This window comes from Nesoenas mayeri (genome assembly GCF_963082525.1).
Source record: "Nesoenas mayeri genome assembly, chromosome: 1".
NCBI lineage: Eukaryota > Metazoa > Chordata > Aves > Columbiformes > Columbidae > Nesoenas > Nesoenas mayeri.
In genome coordinates, this window is record NC_137541.1 from 89,252,437 (window position 1) to 89,269,584 (window position 17,148).

At 47.7% G+C, this 17,148-nt stretch overlaps 1 protein-coding gene across 1 annotated transcript in view; it reads left to right on the forward strand.

Annotated features, from left to right (window-relative positions):
* Positions 1–17,148, forward strand: part of FSTL1 (follistatin like 1) — a gene marked incomplete at both ends in the record, with an annotated part of 68,753 nt that overhangs the window by 12,756 nt on the left and 38,849 nt on the right. Inside the window, 3 exons of the mRNA XM_080349987.1 lie at positions 2,580–2,782; positions 2,870–2,937; positions 3,044–3,103. Of these exons, the coding sequence (XP_080206113.1) occupies positions 2,580–2,782; positions 2,870–2,937; positions 3,044–3,103 (331 nt within the window). The remainder of the gene's footprint in view (positions 1–2,579; positions 2,783–2,869; positions 2,938–3,043; positions 3,104–17,148) is intronic.

The following is a 17,148-nucleotide window of genomic DNA, read 5'->3' on the forward strand; positions in this document are numbered from 1 at the left end:
TGTATCCACCCATGAGAAGTATACTTGTGTGAGTCCAGACATTGTCTGCTTCTCAGACAATGGCTTGGTACTGAATCTCAGTTGTGTGGCCACTTGGGCATATATGTGTGTATCTCAAAATGTGTAACAAAATGTTTGTTTTAAAAGTAGTAGTGTCTGGAAAGTAAGCGTCAGCAGAAATAAAATATTGATGTGTGTAATAGAATAACATCTTCCCTCTAGAGCAATGATTCCCAATTTCTTTGGCCCACCAGAGCATTGCAACCTTCAAAATTTCAGGCGAACATTGTTCACCCTTATAATGAAGCTTTTAGCTGAAAGCGTTTTTATGATACTACTTCGGTTGTGTAGCCAGCAATGATGAATTACCATATCCATTATGGCCACAGCTTGAAAGCACAACTGCAAATGCATTTACTTTCCCTTTATTCTAGTGCTTACGATTCACTCTCCATGTTATGAGTCCATCACAGAAAAGCAAAGATTCCTGGCAGATTTATTTCTTATGCACTTAGGAAGTACACACCAGTTCTTTGTAGTTTACAGTTTAAAATGGTGAAAGTTGGGAATAAAAGTTTGTCAGATATAATGTATTTGATTATAAAATGTCTGCCTTCGTACACAGTGTATAGTAGACTCCGGTGCATGTGCTGAGAGTGTTTCGTGCTGCCTGTGACAGAAGAAACAATACAACTTTTCCCTGCCTCGGTAAGTTTCCTGACAGAACAGACATCCATGCTCCCACGAACACCCCCAGCTCTATCACCATCCTCATCTTTCCAGCAAAGGGCTAAAGACTGTTCCTCCTAACTCTTCCAGAGATATGCAGGCCTCATCTGCACAAAAAAGTTTTACCTGATTTAAGGGGTAGCTGTACAAACACCTGTCTCCCCTTGTGGACACCTGTCCTCTGTGGGACAGGTAACATCCTCCCTGATGCTAGTGTTAGAGATGCACTTTGGTTTTCACCTCTGCTCATTTCCACGTGATAAAAACTAACTCGAAGAAATACGCTTTGGTGCACATGAATGCAAATGCAGAATAGAGGATTAGTCCTTTACACTGTGTTTCATATTCAGTCCTTTGATTACACAGAATAAACCAACCAACCAAACAAACAAACATGCTCATGGTGACGTATATAAGCCAGCACATTGGCTAATCACACTTAATGAGGTGATTGCCCATGATATCAGGGTGGGAGCTGGGAGACCCCTGCTAGTGCTCTGTTCCCAAGAGTCACTTTTACCCTCTGGAGATAGAGAGACTCCTCGTGTAGCTCTTGCGCAGAGACAGGCATCAAGAGGCCAGGAATTGATTAATCTTTTAAAACATATTTACCATTTGCTATTCACTTCTTTTTTCTCACCATGGCACTCACATCAGGGTGACTCAGGGTGAGCCTGATCCTGATCCCATGGTGCTTCTGCAAACTAGAGGCCAGCTGAGTTCAGCCATAACTCTGCCTGCTTTGTGTCATGAGGCAAGGCAATCAATGGCTCCAAAACAAGGAGGTACATTGTGAAAGGTAAGGTATTTTTTAAAAAAAAAAAAGACAATGAAAACCACATCACTCAGCATTAGCAATGAAATAATCAGACATATCTTCAGGATAGATTTATAGCCTAGTACCACTCACAGCAAGAAGCAGAACTTGCTTGGGAAGGATGCTCCATAAATGCAAGATTAGTAACAGTAGTCCTAAAAACAAAACACAGCGAGGGAACATAGCAGGAGGAAGCACAGCTAAAGGGCACAGCTGCTGTGATCAGTCCAGATGTGGGCTGATACAGGATAACACTTTTCCAGAGTTTACTCCTTCCAGCAGGATGCTGAAATAATCTTTGGTCTTGGTGAACAATGAGGGGACACATGCCAGCATCTCCCATGGTGCCTGCTCACATGGAGGGCACAGAATAAAGCAGGGCAAGAAGATGGACAGTTTATGGGGATGCTCGGTTATGGAGCAAAATTGGATTGGAAAGCTGGTGGTGTCACTTTTGGTTACAACCAACCTTAAAACTTGAGGAAAAGCCCTTGACAAGCGGTGTCATGGTGTTGCTTGCTGTGGAGATTTCTTTATGTGCCTGGGACAGTCTGTCTCTTCACATTGTAAGGTCCTGCCTTCCTGCTACCAGAGGCTTTCAAAATTCAGAGTTGAAGAGATTAAACAACAGGATCACCGGTATTTATATGTGAATGAGCGCTACTGGGCATTTCAAGTGGGATTACAGCCTTCTGTGCCTGGCACAACACCCCAGATGCCAGTTCTGCTCAGGCAGTGCCATTTGGATCCTAACACACAGTGGCCTGAAACCCTTGTTTTCAAACCCCCCTGAATCCCGACACGGATGGTCCCTGTATCCCCGGCCAGCACTTCAGCGGGGCCTCAGGGCTGGGGCACGGAGACAGCGGGTTTCTACAGCTGAAAGCCCATTTTGTGCCTCAATTTCCCCCTTCTTTCTTTATGTGACAACGTGGGGGCGGCTGTGACCCCGTCAGCGGGGTGCTCTCTGGCCGGGCTGGCAGACACTTGTACCCGGGCACGACTGCGCCCCGCTTTCCTGGCCCCCCAACAGTGTAGGGCTCGGAGGGCAACAATCCCCCGGGCACTCCCTGGGCCAAGGCGGCCCGAGCCCCCCGCCCACGGGGCGACCGAGTCCCCAGTGGGGCGCCGAGGGGCCCGCCGGCGGGAGCGCCGGGGACACCTCCGAGGAGCGGCGGGGTCCGGGAGGGGCCGCCCCTCACAGCGGGCCGGGGAGGAGGCGGCCCCGGGGCGGGGGTAGGCGGTGGGGGTCGGGCCGGGGGTGGAGCCGCGGGCTGGCGGGTCGGGGTGAGGGGGAGTCCTCCCCTTCCCTTCCCGATCAAGCCGGAGCCGGGGAAGGCGCCTCCGCAACTCCTCCTGCCCCGCCGGTGCCGCCAGCCGCCCGCAGCATGGTGAGCGGGGCCGCCCGGCGGGAAGTTTGGTGGCGGCGGTGGCGGCGGCCGCCCCGGCCCGCACTCACCGGCCCCCCCATCCCCTTTCCCGCTCCCTCTCTTGCAGATCTGGAAAACTCTCCCGCTGCTCTGCGCTCTGCTGGCCGTCGCCCGCCTGCGAGCCGAGGTAGGCGGGGGGCCAGGGGCGGGCGGGCCGGCGTGGGGGGAGCGCGGGGCTCCTTCTGGCGTTTTCCTCCGCGTCCCCCTTCCCCGGCGCCGCCGGGCCGCGGGCGGCATCCCGGGGTGGGGAGGGGGAGCTGCCGAGACTGGGGAAAGTAGCAGCCGGGGCGGGAGGGAAGTTGCGGGGCCGCCGGGCCCCTCCGTGAGGGTGAGGGAGATGCATCCCCACCCGGGCCGGACTCCCCTGCCGCCGGGCTGGGCTCCCCCGAGTACCCCCTTCCCCTCCCTCCCGCTCTTTCTTTGTTTCTTTCTCTCTTTTCTTCCCTTCCTTTACTGCAATGACATTGAAAACCATTGAAAGCCCCCAACTCGCAACGCCCCCCCAGCTCTGTTGACAGAACATAAACGGTGCCTGAATTCCCGGTTGCGGCGGCCTCCGTAAAAAGTGAGGTCAGAAACAAAATATTCGATAATTACGGCGGGGGAAATGTGGAAGTGATTTGAGGAAAATGAACTCAAGCTGGGCTGGGGAGGGAGGCTGAGCCTGCTTGCTTGGGGAGGGAAGCGGTCCCGCTCGGGGGGCGGGGGGCGGCTCGTCCTCCCGGCCTGCATTTTTTCTCCCTACATATTTCTCCCAGATGGCGAGCCCCACCCTAGAGCATCGCAGTTTGGCTCTGCACAAAAAAAATTAAAAAAAAAATAATTTAAAAAGCATAAACACATCTGATTTGCTAGAAGCGGTTCCGTCTTTTTCTGCCTCTTACCCGTGGAGCATGCTGCCCTGGTTATGGCAAAGAGGGGAGTTTCGGGTGAAACACATTGCTCCTGCTCTGTCCCCATAAGCAAAGCTTCTTTGGTGAACTCCCCGCAACTGCCAGCCGATCGCTGAAGGGCCGAACAGTGCAAAAGCCGGGGCACGTGAGGAGCAGAGGTGAGACAGGATGGTTGCAAGACAGCTCTAGTCGTGGCTGTCGTGAAAACCGAGGGGAGCAGGACTGAGCTGTAGTGTGAGTGAGCATTTCACATCTGCCCGTACGTGATAATATTGCAATACACTTTCATCCCCAAAGCGTGACGTACTTATGTAGTCAGCATTTCCATACATCCCCTCTGACATTGTCCTGAAAAAGCCAGAATGGTTATCTGTTTTATTAGGAACCCTAAATAAACCGTAACCAGTTCTAGTCCAGAAACCTCCATAGGAAGCAAATACACAGCAGTGCACTCATAAGACAATTTATAATAACAGCTAAATAGTGATGGCAGTGGTCTGAGCAAAGCCTCTTGGAGTCCGTAACCTGGAGAAACATTGCCAAGGTGTGTTTGGCCCTTGATTTCACCACTGCCACTAACATTGTGTTAACCTGGTCAAATTGCTAAGTCCTGCTATTTGCCTAATGCACTCTAATTTGGAATACCTGGATGGCTTCCAAAGTGTAAGTACTGTCATGTCTCTATGCCTCATCTGCAAACTGAAAGTAAGAAAAGTGTACAGCCATCATGTTCAAAACTTGGTTTTAAAGGCCAGTTCATGCTTGAGTGGATAAATGAATGATTTGCCTGTTTTCAGAGATAGCCGTCCAGGTGTCAAACCAGTTAATGTTTTGCTTCTATGCCACTCTAAGTTCAGCAAAACCTGCAAGTGATGACTGAGGTTTGGGTCTGGTTTCAGGGAAAACTGACACCTCAGACAGCTTTTGTCTTGGGGTTCAGTTTTGTTCCTTGTTGCTGGTAGCTGCTGAGTGATGACCATCAGTCCACTCACCAGCAGTATCCCACCCTCTGGGATATCTAGACCTTCTCATTTTCTAGGGAGTGGGCTGTTCTTGAAGCTGAGCTCTTGCATTTGAGAGGTGGCTTTGATGGTTGCCTGCCTCTAAATGTTTCTTATTACCACTTCCCTGCATTACTGATTGGCATTTAATAAAATTAGTATGGCATTTTCCTGTGTGGTTTTCCTTTTTCCAGATTTTGGAAGTGATAACCTCTGTATTTCTTCTGTTTCTGCTGCAATTTGCACTTTGTGCCTTTCAGTATGTTCGGAATATTAACACTGAGCCTTAAGCTTCTAATCCTTTTGTCGGCAAAACTACATCTGAACTGTACCAGGGTTTTTGTACAAGACTCATTTCTACAACATTGTTAGGTGCATAATTAGAGTCTTTAAAGAAAGAAATTGCTTCAGTAAATGTTCCTGGCATGACTTTGTGCAGACTGGAAAAATCTGAGGCTTGCCAAAACTTGGGAGCTTTTCTTGGCCCAGTTCAGTAATAGTAACAAGAGCAATAGATGATGAACTGTACTCCTCAGATGGAAGCCAGCCACCAGCTTCAGACAGCCCTTTTTATCGCATTCTTCCTGGGTCAGGCTCTCAATGAGGCAGCCGTTCACTCGTATTAACGGGGATGCTACAGAAGTGAAGTTGCTTGTGTTCTTATCTGGGGCTTTCCGAAGCAGATGAAGTGATTTTTTTTTTTTTTTAATTTAGTTTGTTTGTTTTGGGGGCGGGGGGGGGTGGGGGCAAAGCATCCATTGCAATAGAGGAAAAGGGAGAGACTCAAAAAGTGTGATGAATGTATTAAAAGTTAATCAGCTGTTCATACCTTGCTGGAGTAAGTTACCTAGTTAACACCGGAGAGGAGTCTTAGTTGCTGTTGGACAGTGTCCCTGAGGTCTGAAGGGTAGCGTACAGGAGCACTTCCATTTGTGGTACCACTGTAATTATACCAGCATCGTTACATGTCACGCCAGGATACTTATTTCGAAATAAGGGTGAGGTGGTTTTCATAAATTATTTTGGCTCAAACTTGATTGAGAAACATCAGCAAAGTTGTTTTTCACCATGAATTTTAGACGTTAGCAATGGGGCTTACTCCAGGATGAGTATATTGGCGTGAGCTGCGGACAGAAGTCTATTCCCGAATCCAGCCTTGCCAGGAGGAGAGGTCACTGCCCTGGCCTGCCCTCTGTTCTTGCCAGTTTTCTGGCCGTTCAGATTAATCCCAGAGACCTGTGGCTGTTCTCTTGAACTGTCCTTAACCCATTTCTGGCCAAACGAGCCAGCCTTTTGAAAGAGTTATGTAAACATTTTAATCTGACTTGTTTCATTTTGCCTAAAAAGGGCTAGAGGAGGAGAGCTGGAGGCTCTCGCAAGGAGATATACTGACAGATGTGAGGGGGCTATACCCCCGAGCAACGTGGCGATGACAAGCATCTGGAGGCAGATTTATGACCTTTTCTAATAGCACAGTGTTTGGAGTCTCTACGTGTTATAACCCTGGGATTAATTTTTCCCTCAGTGTAATTTTTTGACATGAAAAGCTGAAAAAGGATGTTGAGGGAGGAGAGAAGACAAAGTTTTCAGCCAAGTTCTGTCTGCTTAACTCACCTGAGCGCTTCTTTTCCATCTGACTTGACTGCTTTTGCATGCAGGAGGGGTGATGCGCCACCCCTTCCAAGTCCTGTTCCCCTTTTGCCAGCAAAGTGCTTGTGTGCCTGGGGGAAGATGGAGCTGGCAGTTCAGCTGGTCTTCATAAAGCCTGGTGTGCTTCCTCCCATTGGGCTGTTCACATAGTCTGGCCAGCATTGTCAGCTTGCTTTGGTTAAGCTTTTCCCATGGTTTTGCAATGGTGAAGGCTGAAAACTGCTGTCTTAAGAGATTAAATTGAATAAATGAAAGTTGAGATGTAATTGCATAGCTGTATTTGGCGCAGAAGCTATAATTTTAAGAAAGGTCCGTTTACCTTTGAAATGAAGAGGTAGAGACTTTGTGGATAGTTCAGTCCTCGCTGGTATTTTTTGTCCATGGTAAGAAAAGACACCATGGTGCCAGTGATGTGGGTAACTCGGGCTGTTTTTAACATGCACTGGCTTTGTTCAATAAATCCCAGCAATCACATGTAACCCACTAATGTAATAAAACTACCTTCCCAGGTCTAATCTAGCAGGCATATCTTCAGTGGAAGGAAATACAGCATCCTTTTTTTCTCCTGAACTGTTTTTGGAGTGATAGGCATCTTCCTGCTTGAAACTGTGTCCTTGAGTGCCAGACCAGGCATTGCTGGAGTTCCCCATCAAGGCCATAAGCATGTTTTAAACGGGGAGCCAGGGAAAACGTGATTCTATCCTGGGGACACAGCAGAGGCTCATCTATGCAAAGCCTGGTTTTTAAGGCACGTGCTGTGCTGTGGGGCAGCTGCTGTGCTGCGGATAGTCCCAGGGATCAGAGTCCGAGAGACTAAACAAGCGGTTCAGTCTGAGGCACCTTGTGTTGTGCTGGAGTCGCTGGCCAAATGCCCCATGTCCAAGTGTTTGAACAGCCTCCTCGGCTATTTTGATGGGACCACAACCTCCGAGCAGCAGTGTGCGCGGCAGAAGCTCTGAAGCAGAAGCAACGTTGTGGAGCACGTACATGTGCGTGGCACCCTGGTGCTCCTTCTCAGTTGGAGCTGCCGTCAGGCCCAAGCTGCTTTGTGCAAATGCTTTGGAGCTGAGTGAATGACTTTATCTGCCAGAGTGCAAATTCCTTTGCTGGTAATTAACAGGGGGCTGCTGCTGGGGGCTGCCTGGAAGGCAGCTCCGCTCCCAGCACAGGAGGGAAGGACTGGCTGAGAGTCTCCTGTTGCATTTTCCAGCTGCTGTTATTGGTACAGCTGCTTACCCATCAGGAGGCACTGGGGCACCTTTGATCTTTCGTGTATGGTGTTATACGAGCTGGGGAATGTTTCTCTTTGTGCAGAAGAGAGTTTGTCACAAATCTCAGCCAGATGTGTCTTTCCGGGCTCATGAGACTCCTATTAACCAGGCTGTGTTTTTGCCACATATCTTGTGAGCTAGATGAGATTGGTTCCCAGAAATGCCTTATTTAGCTGCATCAACTCAGGGGGGTTGGCTTCTGCTGTACTGTGATGTCTCAGCTAACCTATGAATAATCAGCATTTCTTTGGAAGGATTTATCCCTCCCAGCATTGTCTCTGAGTTTAGCAAAAGAAAAGAGCAGATTGCTTCTATGCTATGAAGCGTGCTTCCTTCCAGAACTGCTTCTGGGAGGCGGGCATGGGGTTATACACATCTTGACTTTCCCAGAGGTTGTAGATTTTTCCACAGCTAATGTGCTAAGTTAGATGTGAGATCGTTAGAGCAGGGGCTTATTTGCTCTTGACTACAGGGCTCTGATTGCAATTTCTAGGCATTGCAGCAGTAAATAAACAAATGGCAGATAAACAGGCCTGGAGGCTTCTGTGCTATCTGTATTAAAGCACAGATAACCGCAGCACAAGCACATGGTATTTTCTTACTGCTTGCTCTGAAGTGTGCTTCAGCTCTGATCTGGACTGAAGACACTAGCCAGCAGTAAGTAACAAGGGACTGTGTCCCCTCTCTGCTGTGCAAACCAGCTACCCACAAGTGAAGTTCATAGAAGATACTATGAAATCTTAGTACCTGCTCTATGCCTTAGCTCTCCCACTTATTACAGTGTACCTCTGGGTTTTGACATTGGGCCCATGGTTGCAGTGGATTCGTTGTAGGTTGCCTGTGAGAGATGATGAAGGAAACCAAGCTTGTGCTCCAATCTGCACATGTGGAATTTCTTGAGACACCCTCACCTTGTCTGAAGTGTGTCAAGGGGTCTGTAACCTGGAAACAATATGGAGGTTCCTCTTAGACGAACACATTTGGAAAGAACAAGGGTTTTGGGGCGGATGACTGAGGTGGGATTTGATATCTCATTAGCTCAGCTGTAGGTGGATCCCACATTTCCACTGTTTGACAGCCAAGCAAATATTTTGGCAGAAGAAACTAAGCACTGCTTGAAGACTGGAATCTGTTTTTTGTCTCACTGGGAAGAGGGTGCCAGTTCTCCTCTGCTTCTGAGGAAAATACCCAATGCACCAGGAAAACGAGGAGTTGAGAGGAAACACTTGTTAGAACCCATCTCATTCACCTCTGTATAAGCACTGCAGGATGGCTCTCTGTACAGTGTTTCCCTTGGCTGTGCCCTGTCAACTGCTGTCCCAGAGATGGACCACTAACCACTTTCTCTAAATACTGTGGTGCTATGTAACGGACCCCATAGTAACCAGCTTTTGTTTTGATGGGAGAAGGGGGTATTAAAATCCTGGATAAGAGGGAAGCAAGAGTGGGGTGACAGGGATGGGCTGGCAAAGGTACTTGCCTCTGATGGAGAGATGTACTGGTGAACCTTGTCCTAAGGCAGGAGCCCGTGGGCTGGGTGTGCCTCCTGCCATCAGAAATGCTGCCCTTGGCCACTCTTTCCTCATCACCCCACTGCCAGGTTGAGGCATTTTGGGGGTTGAGTGTCAGGAGGACAGAACAAGGAGTTTCTGTCCATCCTCCGGGACAGGCGGAAAAGGGACCATTGGACAGGCGCTGGCCAGTTGCCAGATTGGCCTCCAGTGCCACAGTGTCTAGGGATGGTTTTGACAGCAGAGTCTGCTTTTTCCCAACAATTAATCGATCCGGAGGATGGTGCCTGGGGGGGGCCCCTCCATGCTAGGGCGGCCCCTGCCATTTAAGTGCTGTAATTGTAGCCTGAAGCCAAGAGCTTTCCTTATGCATGACGTAACTCTTTGCATATGTACTTCTTGCTGCTCTGGGACTTTCTTTCCCCTCCTGTGTTTTGGCCACTTTTTCGTGTTTATGTTTGAGAAGCTTATGTATGAGGGATTGGAATTGTTGTCTCGTTTCCTATATGTAGGAGGAAGTGATTTCCTCAGGGAATTTTTGCTATGTCTGGATCGTTTCGTTGTCTGGGTGAGTAAAAATTCCTCAGGGATAACCAAAAAGGTTGTGACCCAGCTTTGGTCTGCAGCTCGCGCATTCAAACCCAGGGCTCTGGAAGATTAAGGTGGCAGGGGACCAAGCATTCACGTTGAAGGCATCGCCTTCAGCTTGGCAGAAAAGCTGCGGTATTCCAGTCTGAGGACAGCATGTTTGCTCCGTATGATGCAAGCTCTGGGGTATTCCAGCCCCTAGATGATGAATGCCACGCAAATAGTATACGCCTAATCTTATTCAGGCTATGCTCCCCTTCTCCAGTTGCCCTGGGGATGCATGGTGGCAAGGTCAGGTCACAACAGAGACTCCATGGAGCCTCCTCTGCTTTCTCATGGAGCTCCATTCCTTATGTCCCCAGGACTGGGGCCTGGACCTGTTGGTAGAGGATGATGTGTAAAAGTAAGGAGGGAGTGTTTTTTAATTTTTTAAATTTTTTTTTTCTTTTTTAAATTTTAACTGCCTAATCTATACCCAGTCTGCAATTAAAGAGCAAGCCTTGGTGTCTCGGCTTGCTCTTGTGCCGAGCTTTCATAGAATCATAGAATGTCCTGAGCTGGAAGGGACCCACAGGGATCATTAAGTCCAACTCCTGTCCCTGCACAGGACAACCCCAAAATTCATACCATATGTCTGACGGCGTTATCCAAATGCCTGAACACTATCAGACTTAGGGCCGTGACTGCATCTCTGGGGACCCTGTTCCAGTGCTCCAGCACTTCAGGAGGGCAAGAGGCATGTCCTCAGGCCTTTGTTCACCTGAGAAGTGTATGTGGGAAGACATGTGCACACCCACAGGATCCTTCCCCGCAGCCCATGTGTTTTGCCAAGATTTTCAGAGGGGATAGTGACAAAACATGGTAATGCTTTTTGGCATCATTCAAAGCATGCCCCATTAGAAAAACAGACTGTTTCTTCTACAGTGTATCACTGCATGCCCTGGGATTAGTAGCTGCCTGTACAAATTGTAGCCATTAGGGTCCTGTCATATCCAGTTTTACACATCCCCAATAAGTGATGCCCCCCTTCCTGTTCTGTGAAAAACACTCTGGAGTATCTCCAAGTCAATGTATCTTCATGGTCCTCTTCTATGAGCAAGTAGACCATTAATCTTTTTATTCTGTCCCAACAATACTAATTACGCCCCCATGCTCAGTGATAATCAGTTCCTTCCCCACACTATTATCTCCATCATGTACATGTCGCCGGTTTAGGGGGCCCCTCAGCTCCATGCTTAGTCCACCTCTTTTAGTCTCCTAGCAGCTCCATTCCTTCTGTCAAAGCAGAACAGTTTTTCCATGGCTGCCTAAAGTAATGGAGCTTTATGTGATCTTATTCTCTGTTTGTTGATACCTTTGAACCTCCTCGAATAACTTTTAAAACCAACACCCACTTTCAGCCATTTTAGTGAAGTGTATTAATTTCCTACAATATACTTGTAAGTTCCTCGTAAGTTTTGTAAAAGTGGATGCTGTGATGCAGTAGTTACTGCCCTACCCGAGGGAAAAGCTCCAGTGTGAGATCAGCTTTTACTACAGACCAGAGAAGTGTTTTGTGAGTATTCCCTGTTGATTGCAGTTCATACCTTCGTAGCCACCAAATGTGATCAGCCTTGAGATGGGAACCTGTGGGAAGCAGCTTGTCAAACAGCTTGTGGTTGCTCAGCTTCACACTTTATGGTTTGTCCTTCCCTTCTTGGTTCTCAGAGCTGCATGCAGGTCCTCCAGGAGGGTGTCATGGAGGAAGCTGAGCCAAAGCGTGTTTAATCGTGGGACACAAAAATGGTTTATGGTTTACACACGCACACAGAGCCACCTTTCTCGGCCCTATTACGGAGTAACTTGCTGGTGACTCCTGCAACCCAGAGCTGGGATGGGGGAGTGGAGGGGAGCACAGCAAAATTCACGATCTATGTGGAATATTTGGGGATTTCAGATTCTACTGAGCGAGTTTTAAATGTTGCTGTGGTATATGAATAGTCTGAAACCTCACAGTGTCAGTGCAGTGGCTGGGCCACTCTGAACTTTGTGTACGTGGAAGCCGAATGAGACAGGAGAACAGCTGGGCATTAATATGGCCTCACAAATCACTGCCAAGCTCTTCTGCAGTGCAGCAGCACACATCCAGACGCTGGGGTGAGTTGGGCCATCCTGGCTGCAGATGCAAGGTCAACAGTAAACCAGCATTAAACAGAGACAACTGTTGGGTTTTGGTTGGTGGTTTGTTTTTTGGTTGGTTGGTTTTGGCGTTTGTGTGTGTGTTTTGTGGCGGTTTTTGTGGTTTTTGTTTGGTTTTGGTTTTTGTTTGTTTTGTTTTGTTTTCCAGGTTTATATTGTTTTGTTTTCCAGGTCTATATTTCTTTGTTCTGGGGTTTTGGCAAGGTGGACTAAAGGGGAGTCTGAGCATACGTGTCTCAAACAACTTCAGAGCCTTGTAGGCATCAGGAAAATGCAAACAGACTCTTGTCTCCAGACCTATTTGTCCTTACTCTTAACATCATGCCTTGATTTGTCTATAGGCTTTGGGCAAGGCACCTAATTCATCTAAGCTGCAGTGTTCATATCTGTAAAATACGTATATAATAATGGTGCTAAGCCTCTTGGAAGGGCTTATGAAGCTGAATGCATTCCTGTTAAAAAAAGTTTAAAAGCTCCATGCAGAAGGTACAACAAGCACTGTAGAGGGTCATTATCCTTATCAACAACAATAACAGTAGTGAGGAAAACAGAGATAAAATGTGGACCAGAATTGCCAGGCAATAAAGTGCACAAAGGGCTCTTACAGACCACATTTAAGAAGTGAGCTGATGGCCCACAGATGGGAAGGAAGAGATGGTTGCATGTTTGCATGGAGCCAGAGAAAGAGAGAGGAGGGGTGTAAGGTGGGAGGTATGGGGTGTCTCACAGTGGGGATTGCATTTCTGGAGCGTGTGTGCTCTCAGAGGGGAGCTCCAGCCATTTGTAGCTCAGAGGAAACAAATTGGAGATGGTGCTATAAGGGGAGCACTAGACATTATGGCAATGTAGATTTCCCTGTGAGCTTATGTTGTGGTTAAGTAGAGGATCTTGCATGGGGCATAGTTGCTTTCGCTGACTGGTCTGCCAAAGGTTGACAAGGAAGAGAAGATGGGTTAGTGATTTCCGTTGGTTGTCATGGTAACTAATGGAAAGTACTTTTTTTTTTTTTTTGTTATATATGAAGATGTTTGTCAAAACAGCTGGGAAACATCCTCTGTCATTTTTTTTTTTTTCCTTTTAATGTTTTCACTGCTGTCTCCTGGTCTTAGAAAGCATGTTGTTACCAGAATGTTTCAGGGGAGGTTATACAGAGTTTTTGAGTGCTGTAAAGTGTGTCCTGGGGATAGGCATCTGGAGCAGGCAGCTGCTGGGCAATTCTGTGCGCTGTGCCACTTCTCACCTCAAGACCTTCTGCAAGGCACCCATGTGAGTATTTTCTCACCAAGAGGCCTAAAAGTAGGTGCCCAAGATCACAGGTAGCCTGATTCCCATGTAAATGGTAAGCAGATGATTAGCTACTCTGAAAAAGTTCAAGCTGGATGAAAAGGGGATGATAATGCCAGTTTGTCAAATGCTGAGTTGTCAGGCTTGTTGACATAGTGACAATAAAGAGCTTGGAAAATTTCAGATTAGAGGTGTGGGTGAAACACAATGTATTGTTATTACTATTTCATGTAAACATCAGCATGTCTTGTCACTAAAAATCTGGCTGTCTACAAACTCCACTGACACTAAGAAGGACAATTTTCCCCACAAATTAGTAGATGTGAGGCCAAAAGGAGCTCTTGTGCTTCACTTCTGCCCTCTTGCATAATACAGCCTATATATCCACCTCTTTGATTAATTCCATTCGCTCTGGACTCTAAAGCGTGTCTTAAAAAACATCTAGACTTGATTAAGTAATTACCACAAATGGAAAATACCACTGTGTTTGTTACATTGCTGCAGTGGTTAATTACCCACATGCTGCTACACCTAATTTCTGGGTTGCGGTTGTCTAGTTTTGATCTCTGAATGCTGAATCTTGAGTTTGATCTGCTAAAAAGAAGATGCCTTTAGTACCACACGTCTGTTCCCCACTGTTGTAACAGATCTGCGACAAGGACTGCTCCTAGCCTTGTCTTTGGAAAACTAAACAGCCTGAGCTCCTCAGGCTGTCCCCTGGTGAAGTCTGCCTCCTCATCCCCCGCTCAGCACTGGGTCTCCATGCATTGCTGCCCCTTTTCCCAGTCTGTTGATGCTCCCTCGCCATGTAGTGACCGGGCATTTCCACATGCTGTTACTGGGAATCCGTGCAGCCTTGGGCAATAGGAGTTGTGAAAAGAAAAATGACAAAAAAACCCCAAAAGGAACCCTAATTTAATATTATGGAGTTATATACAGTAACTCACACACCATCAGGAAGCATAGCTGGCAAGGTTTTCATAATAGGAGTCTTCCCATGGTATGCAAATTTGCTGCTGTCGTTACCGACTAAAGCCTTGGTTTTGTGTTTCCTACAGTACACGCTTAAGTTGAAGCTCAATATTTAGAGGCTTCTCAACCCTCTTGACGCCACAGGTGAGATTTGACTGGGCTGGGGGCCGGTGGGATTAATGCTCAGTGCAGATCATGTCCTGTAGCAGGCAAAGGGCTGGATCGCAGCACTGTGGCCAGTTGGAGCCTGTCCTCTGGTAGCAGCTTCAGTCGAGCCATGCTAGAGCTCATGCTGCTCAGCCAGCACCCCCAGCAGTGTTTCCTCTGTCACAAGGACCTTTACACCAGACCAGTTGACTGCTGGGATTGTGGGCCAGTTTGAGTTCATGGGCTGCTGGGGTAGGAAGAGCAGCTACCACAAACTGCATCATTTCATGATAATCACATAACCAGAGGTGGTGGCAATTGAGATGGCAAATGAGCAGTACAGCTCCCTGAATACTGAAGGCGTGCATACTGTTCCCTTGCTTGACTTAAACCAAAAATTGCTATTGAGGTTCTGCCAGTTAAGCAAAACTTTCAAAAGGAGCTTGCAAAATAGTCACAGAATTCTGCATCTGTCTGTATGTTTCTCTGTTAACTTCAAAAAAGTTCAAGCATAGTTCTGTAGAGATTTACCAAAAGATAAAACATCTATGCTTTTGTTGCTTTCCTAGAGAAAGCTGTTTGGGAATTAACCATTGCTGCTTGTCACAGGGAGAAGTATTAAGTGCCTTGTGACTTGCACAAAGGGGTCTTTACAGGTTGCCCAGAGGGGTTGTAGCTGGAAACATTCCAGGCCAGGCTGAACAGGGCTCTGAGCAACCTGATCTAGTTGAAGATGTCCCTGCTCATTGCAGAGAGGTTGGACTAGATGAGCTTTGAAGGTCCCTTCCAAGGCTGAATGGGGCTCTGAGCAACCTGTTCTAGTTGAAGATGTCCCTGCTCATTGCAGAAAGGTTGGACTAGATGACCTTTGAAGGTCCCTTCCAACCCAAACTATTCTATGATAGTCTGATAGTGCTTTGGGCACGGTAGTGGGGAAATGCATGGTCTCTTGTATGCCTACACTTAGAGTATCTAAACCAAGCAGTGATGGTTTGTAGAACTAGGGCCTCAGAGCTGTTCGAGGCTGCATGTAAGCATGTCTCTGCACTGTGAAGTCCCATCTGAGTGCCAACACATTCTGCTATTGCTCTGATTTGTATTCTTTTTCTCATGGCAGAGGCTGGTGGATGAATGAGGCTTTGTCAGGAGGAAGAGTCCTCTCTGATGTCGGAGGTGGGATCTGTTCCTCAGTGTGCCTTGGTTTGTTTAACACATGGGTGTCAGTCTAGCACTGAGGGGGACACAAAGAACATGCAAGCTGCCCCCCCCCTCTAGTCAACTCAAGCCATCACCAGCAAGTCTGCCCCACATTTGATATAATTAGAGAGGTGGAGGCAGAGCCAACTCTCTTGCTGTTCACTCCACCCTTCTCAAACAATCCATTTCTAACCAAATAACAATACAGGAAATTTTTCCAAGAGTAAATCTTGCTCACTTGCTGTCCCGGGGGCCATGGACTCTCTTCTGAGATGTGTTCATACAGAGCTTGTCACAGACTGGGCTGGATCTTGACTTGAACCTTGGGAAGCTTCTGTTCTAAAAATCCATGATAAAGATGCAGGGATTATTACAATACCCCTTCTATGTTTATTTTTCTATTTACATCTTTAAATATGGGTGTCTAGGGGCTTGCGCTCCTCTGAAAGAAAGCAGAAAACTCTCTGTGGTTTTTGTTCTCGGGTCCATTCCAGTTCACACCTCGGGAAGACTGAGTGGGCTAGGGTGAAGGTTTGTCCTTTCATAGCTTTAAGGCATCTTTCTGGAAGGCAGTCTTAACTTTGTAGAAGAGGCATTCAAATAAAGAAGGCTCGTGTACTTTTTCTGTGGGCAGGCTAGTTGGCAGTCATTTTTCCTTTGGTCACTGACGAGACGTGAGAGGAGGTAGTTCCCTCTCCTGAGGTGATGTTCTCGCCTCTGCTCTGCTGTGAGCTCAAAACCCATATTTTAATAAAAGTCAAAGCAAAGTCTTGTGTTCCTCAGAGCAGTGTTTTGTGTTCTTTTTTTCTCTTTCTAAACTTGGACCCAAACTTTCTTGCAGCCTATCTCTAAAGGAGTGGTTTAGCAGCAGGTGCGAGCTGCTCTGCTCGTGAGCTGCCGTGGAGCAAGGTGAGTGCCTCCTGTACCACTCTCCCTGTGTGTTCCCCATCCTCCTCCTCTGCCCCTATGCAGCTGAAAATTGAACTCTGTTCCCAAAAAGACTCCAATTGATGGGGAGGAGGGGATACATAGTTCTTTGGTTTTTGTCTTTGCACAGGCATGAGCAAAAACGTGGGGAAGCAGAATGCAGGGAGAGGGAAAGATTGCCTCCCTCTTTGCCCCATCCTGTCCCCTACTGCTGACCACAGCCCCTTGCAGGAGAGGCTCCTTTGTTGGCTGCTCTTTTTTTTTTCAGCTGCAAGAGAGCGTTCAGGCTTTTTCAGAGGAGCTGTGGCCTATCCCCATTGTTCCTCTCGTACAAAACCTATGGGGGTCATCATGGGTCACCGAGATGGAGAAGTGTTGCCAGGCGAGCTTCTCCTCCTGTGCCCACTCTGCTGGGGGGAGTGCAGTGGTTTGTGGCGAGTGGGTTTGTGAAGGTTTCAGCAGCTTTGGCAGCCCTGAGGACAGGGCCTGGCCCAGTGCTCAGGTCTGGTGGTGGAGGCAGGGACTCTGTCCAGCCTGGACTGGACCTGTGCTG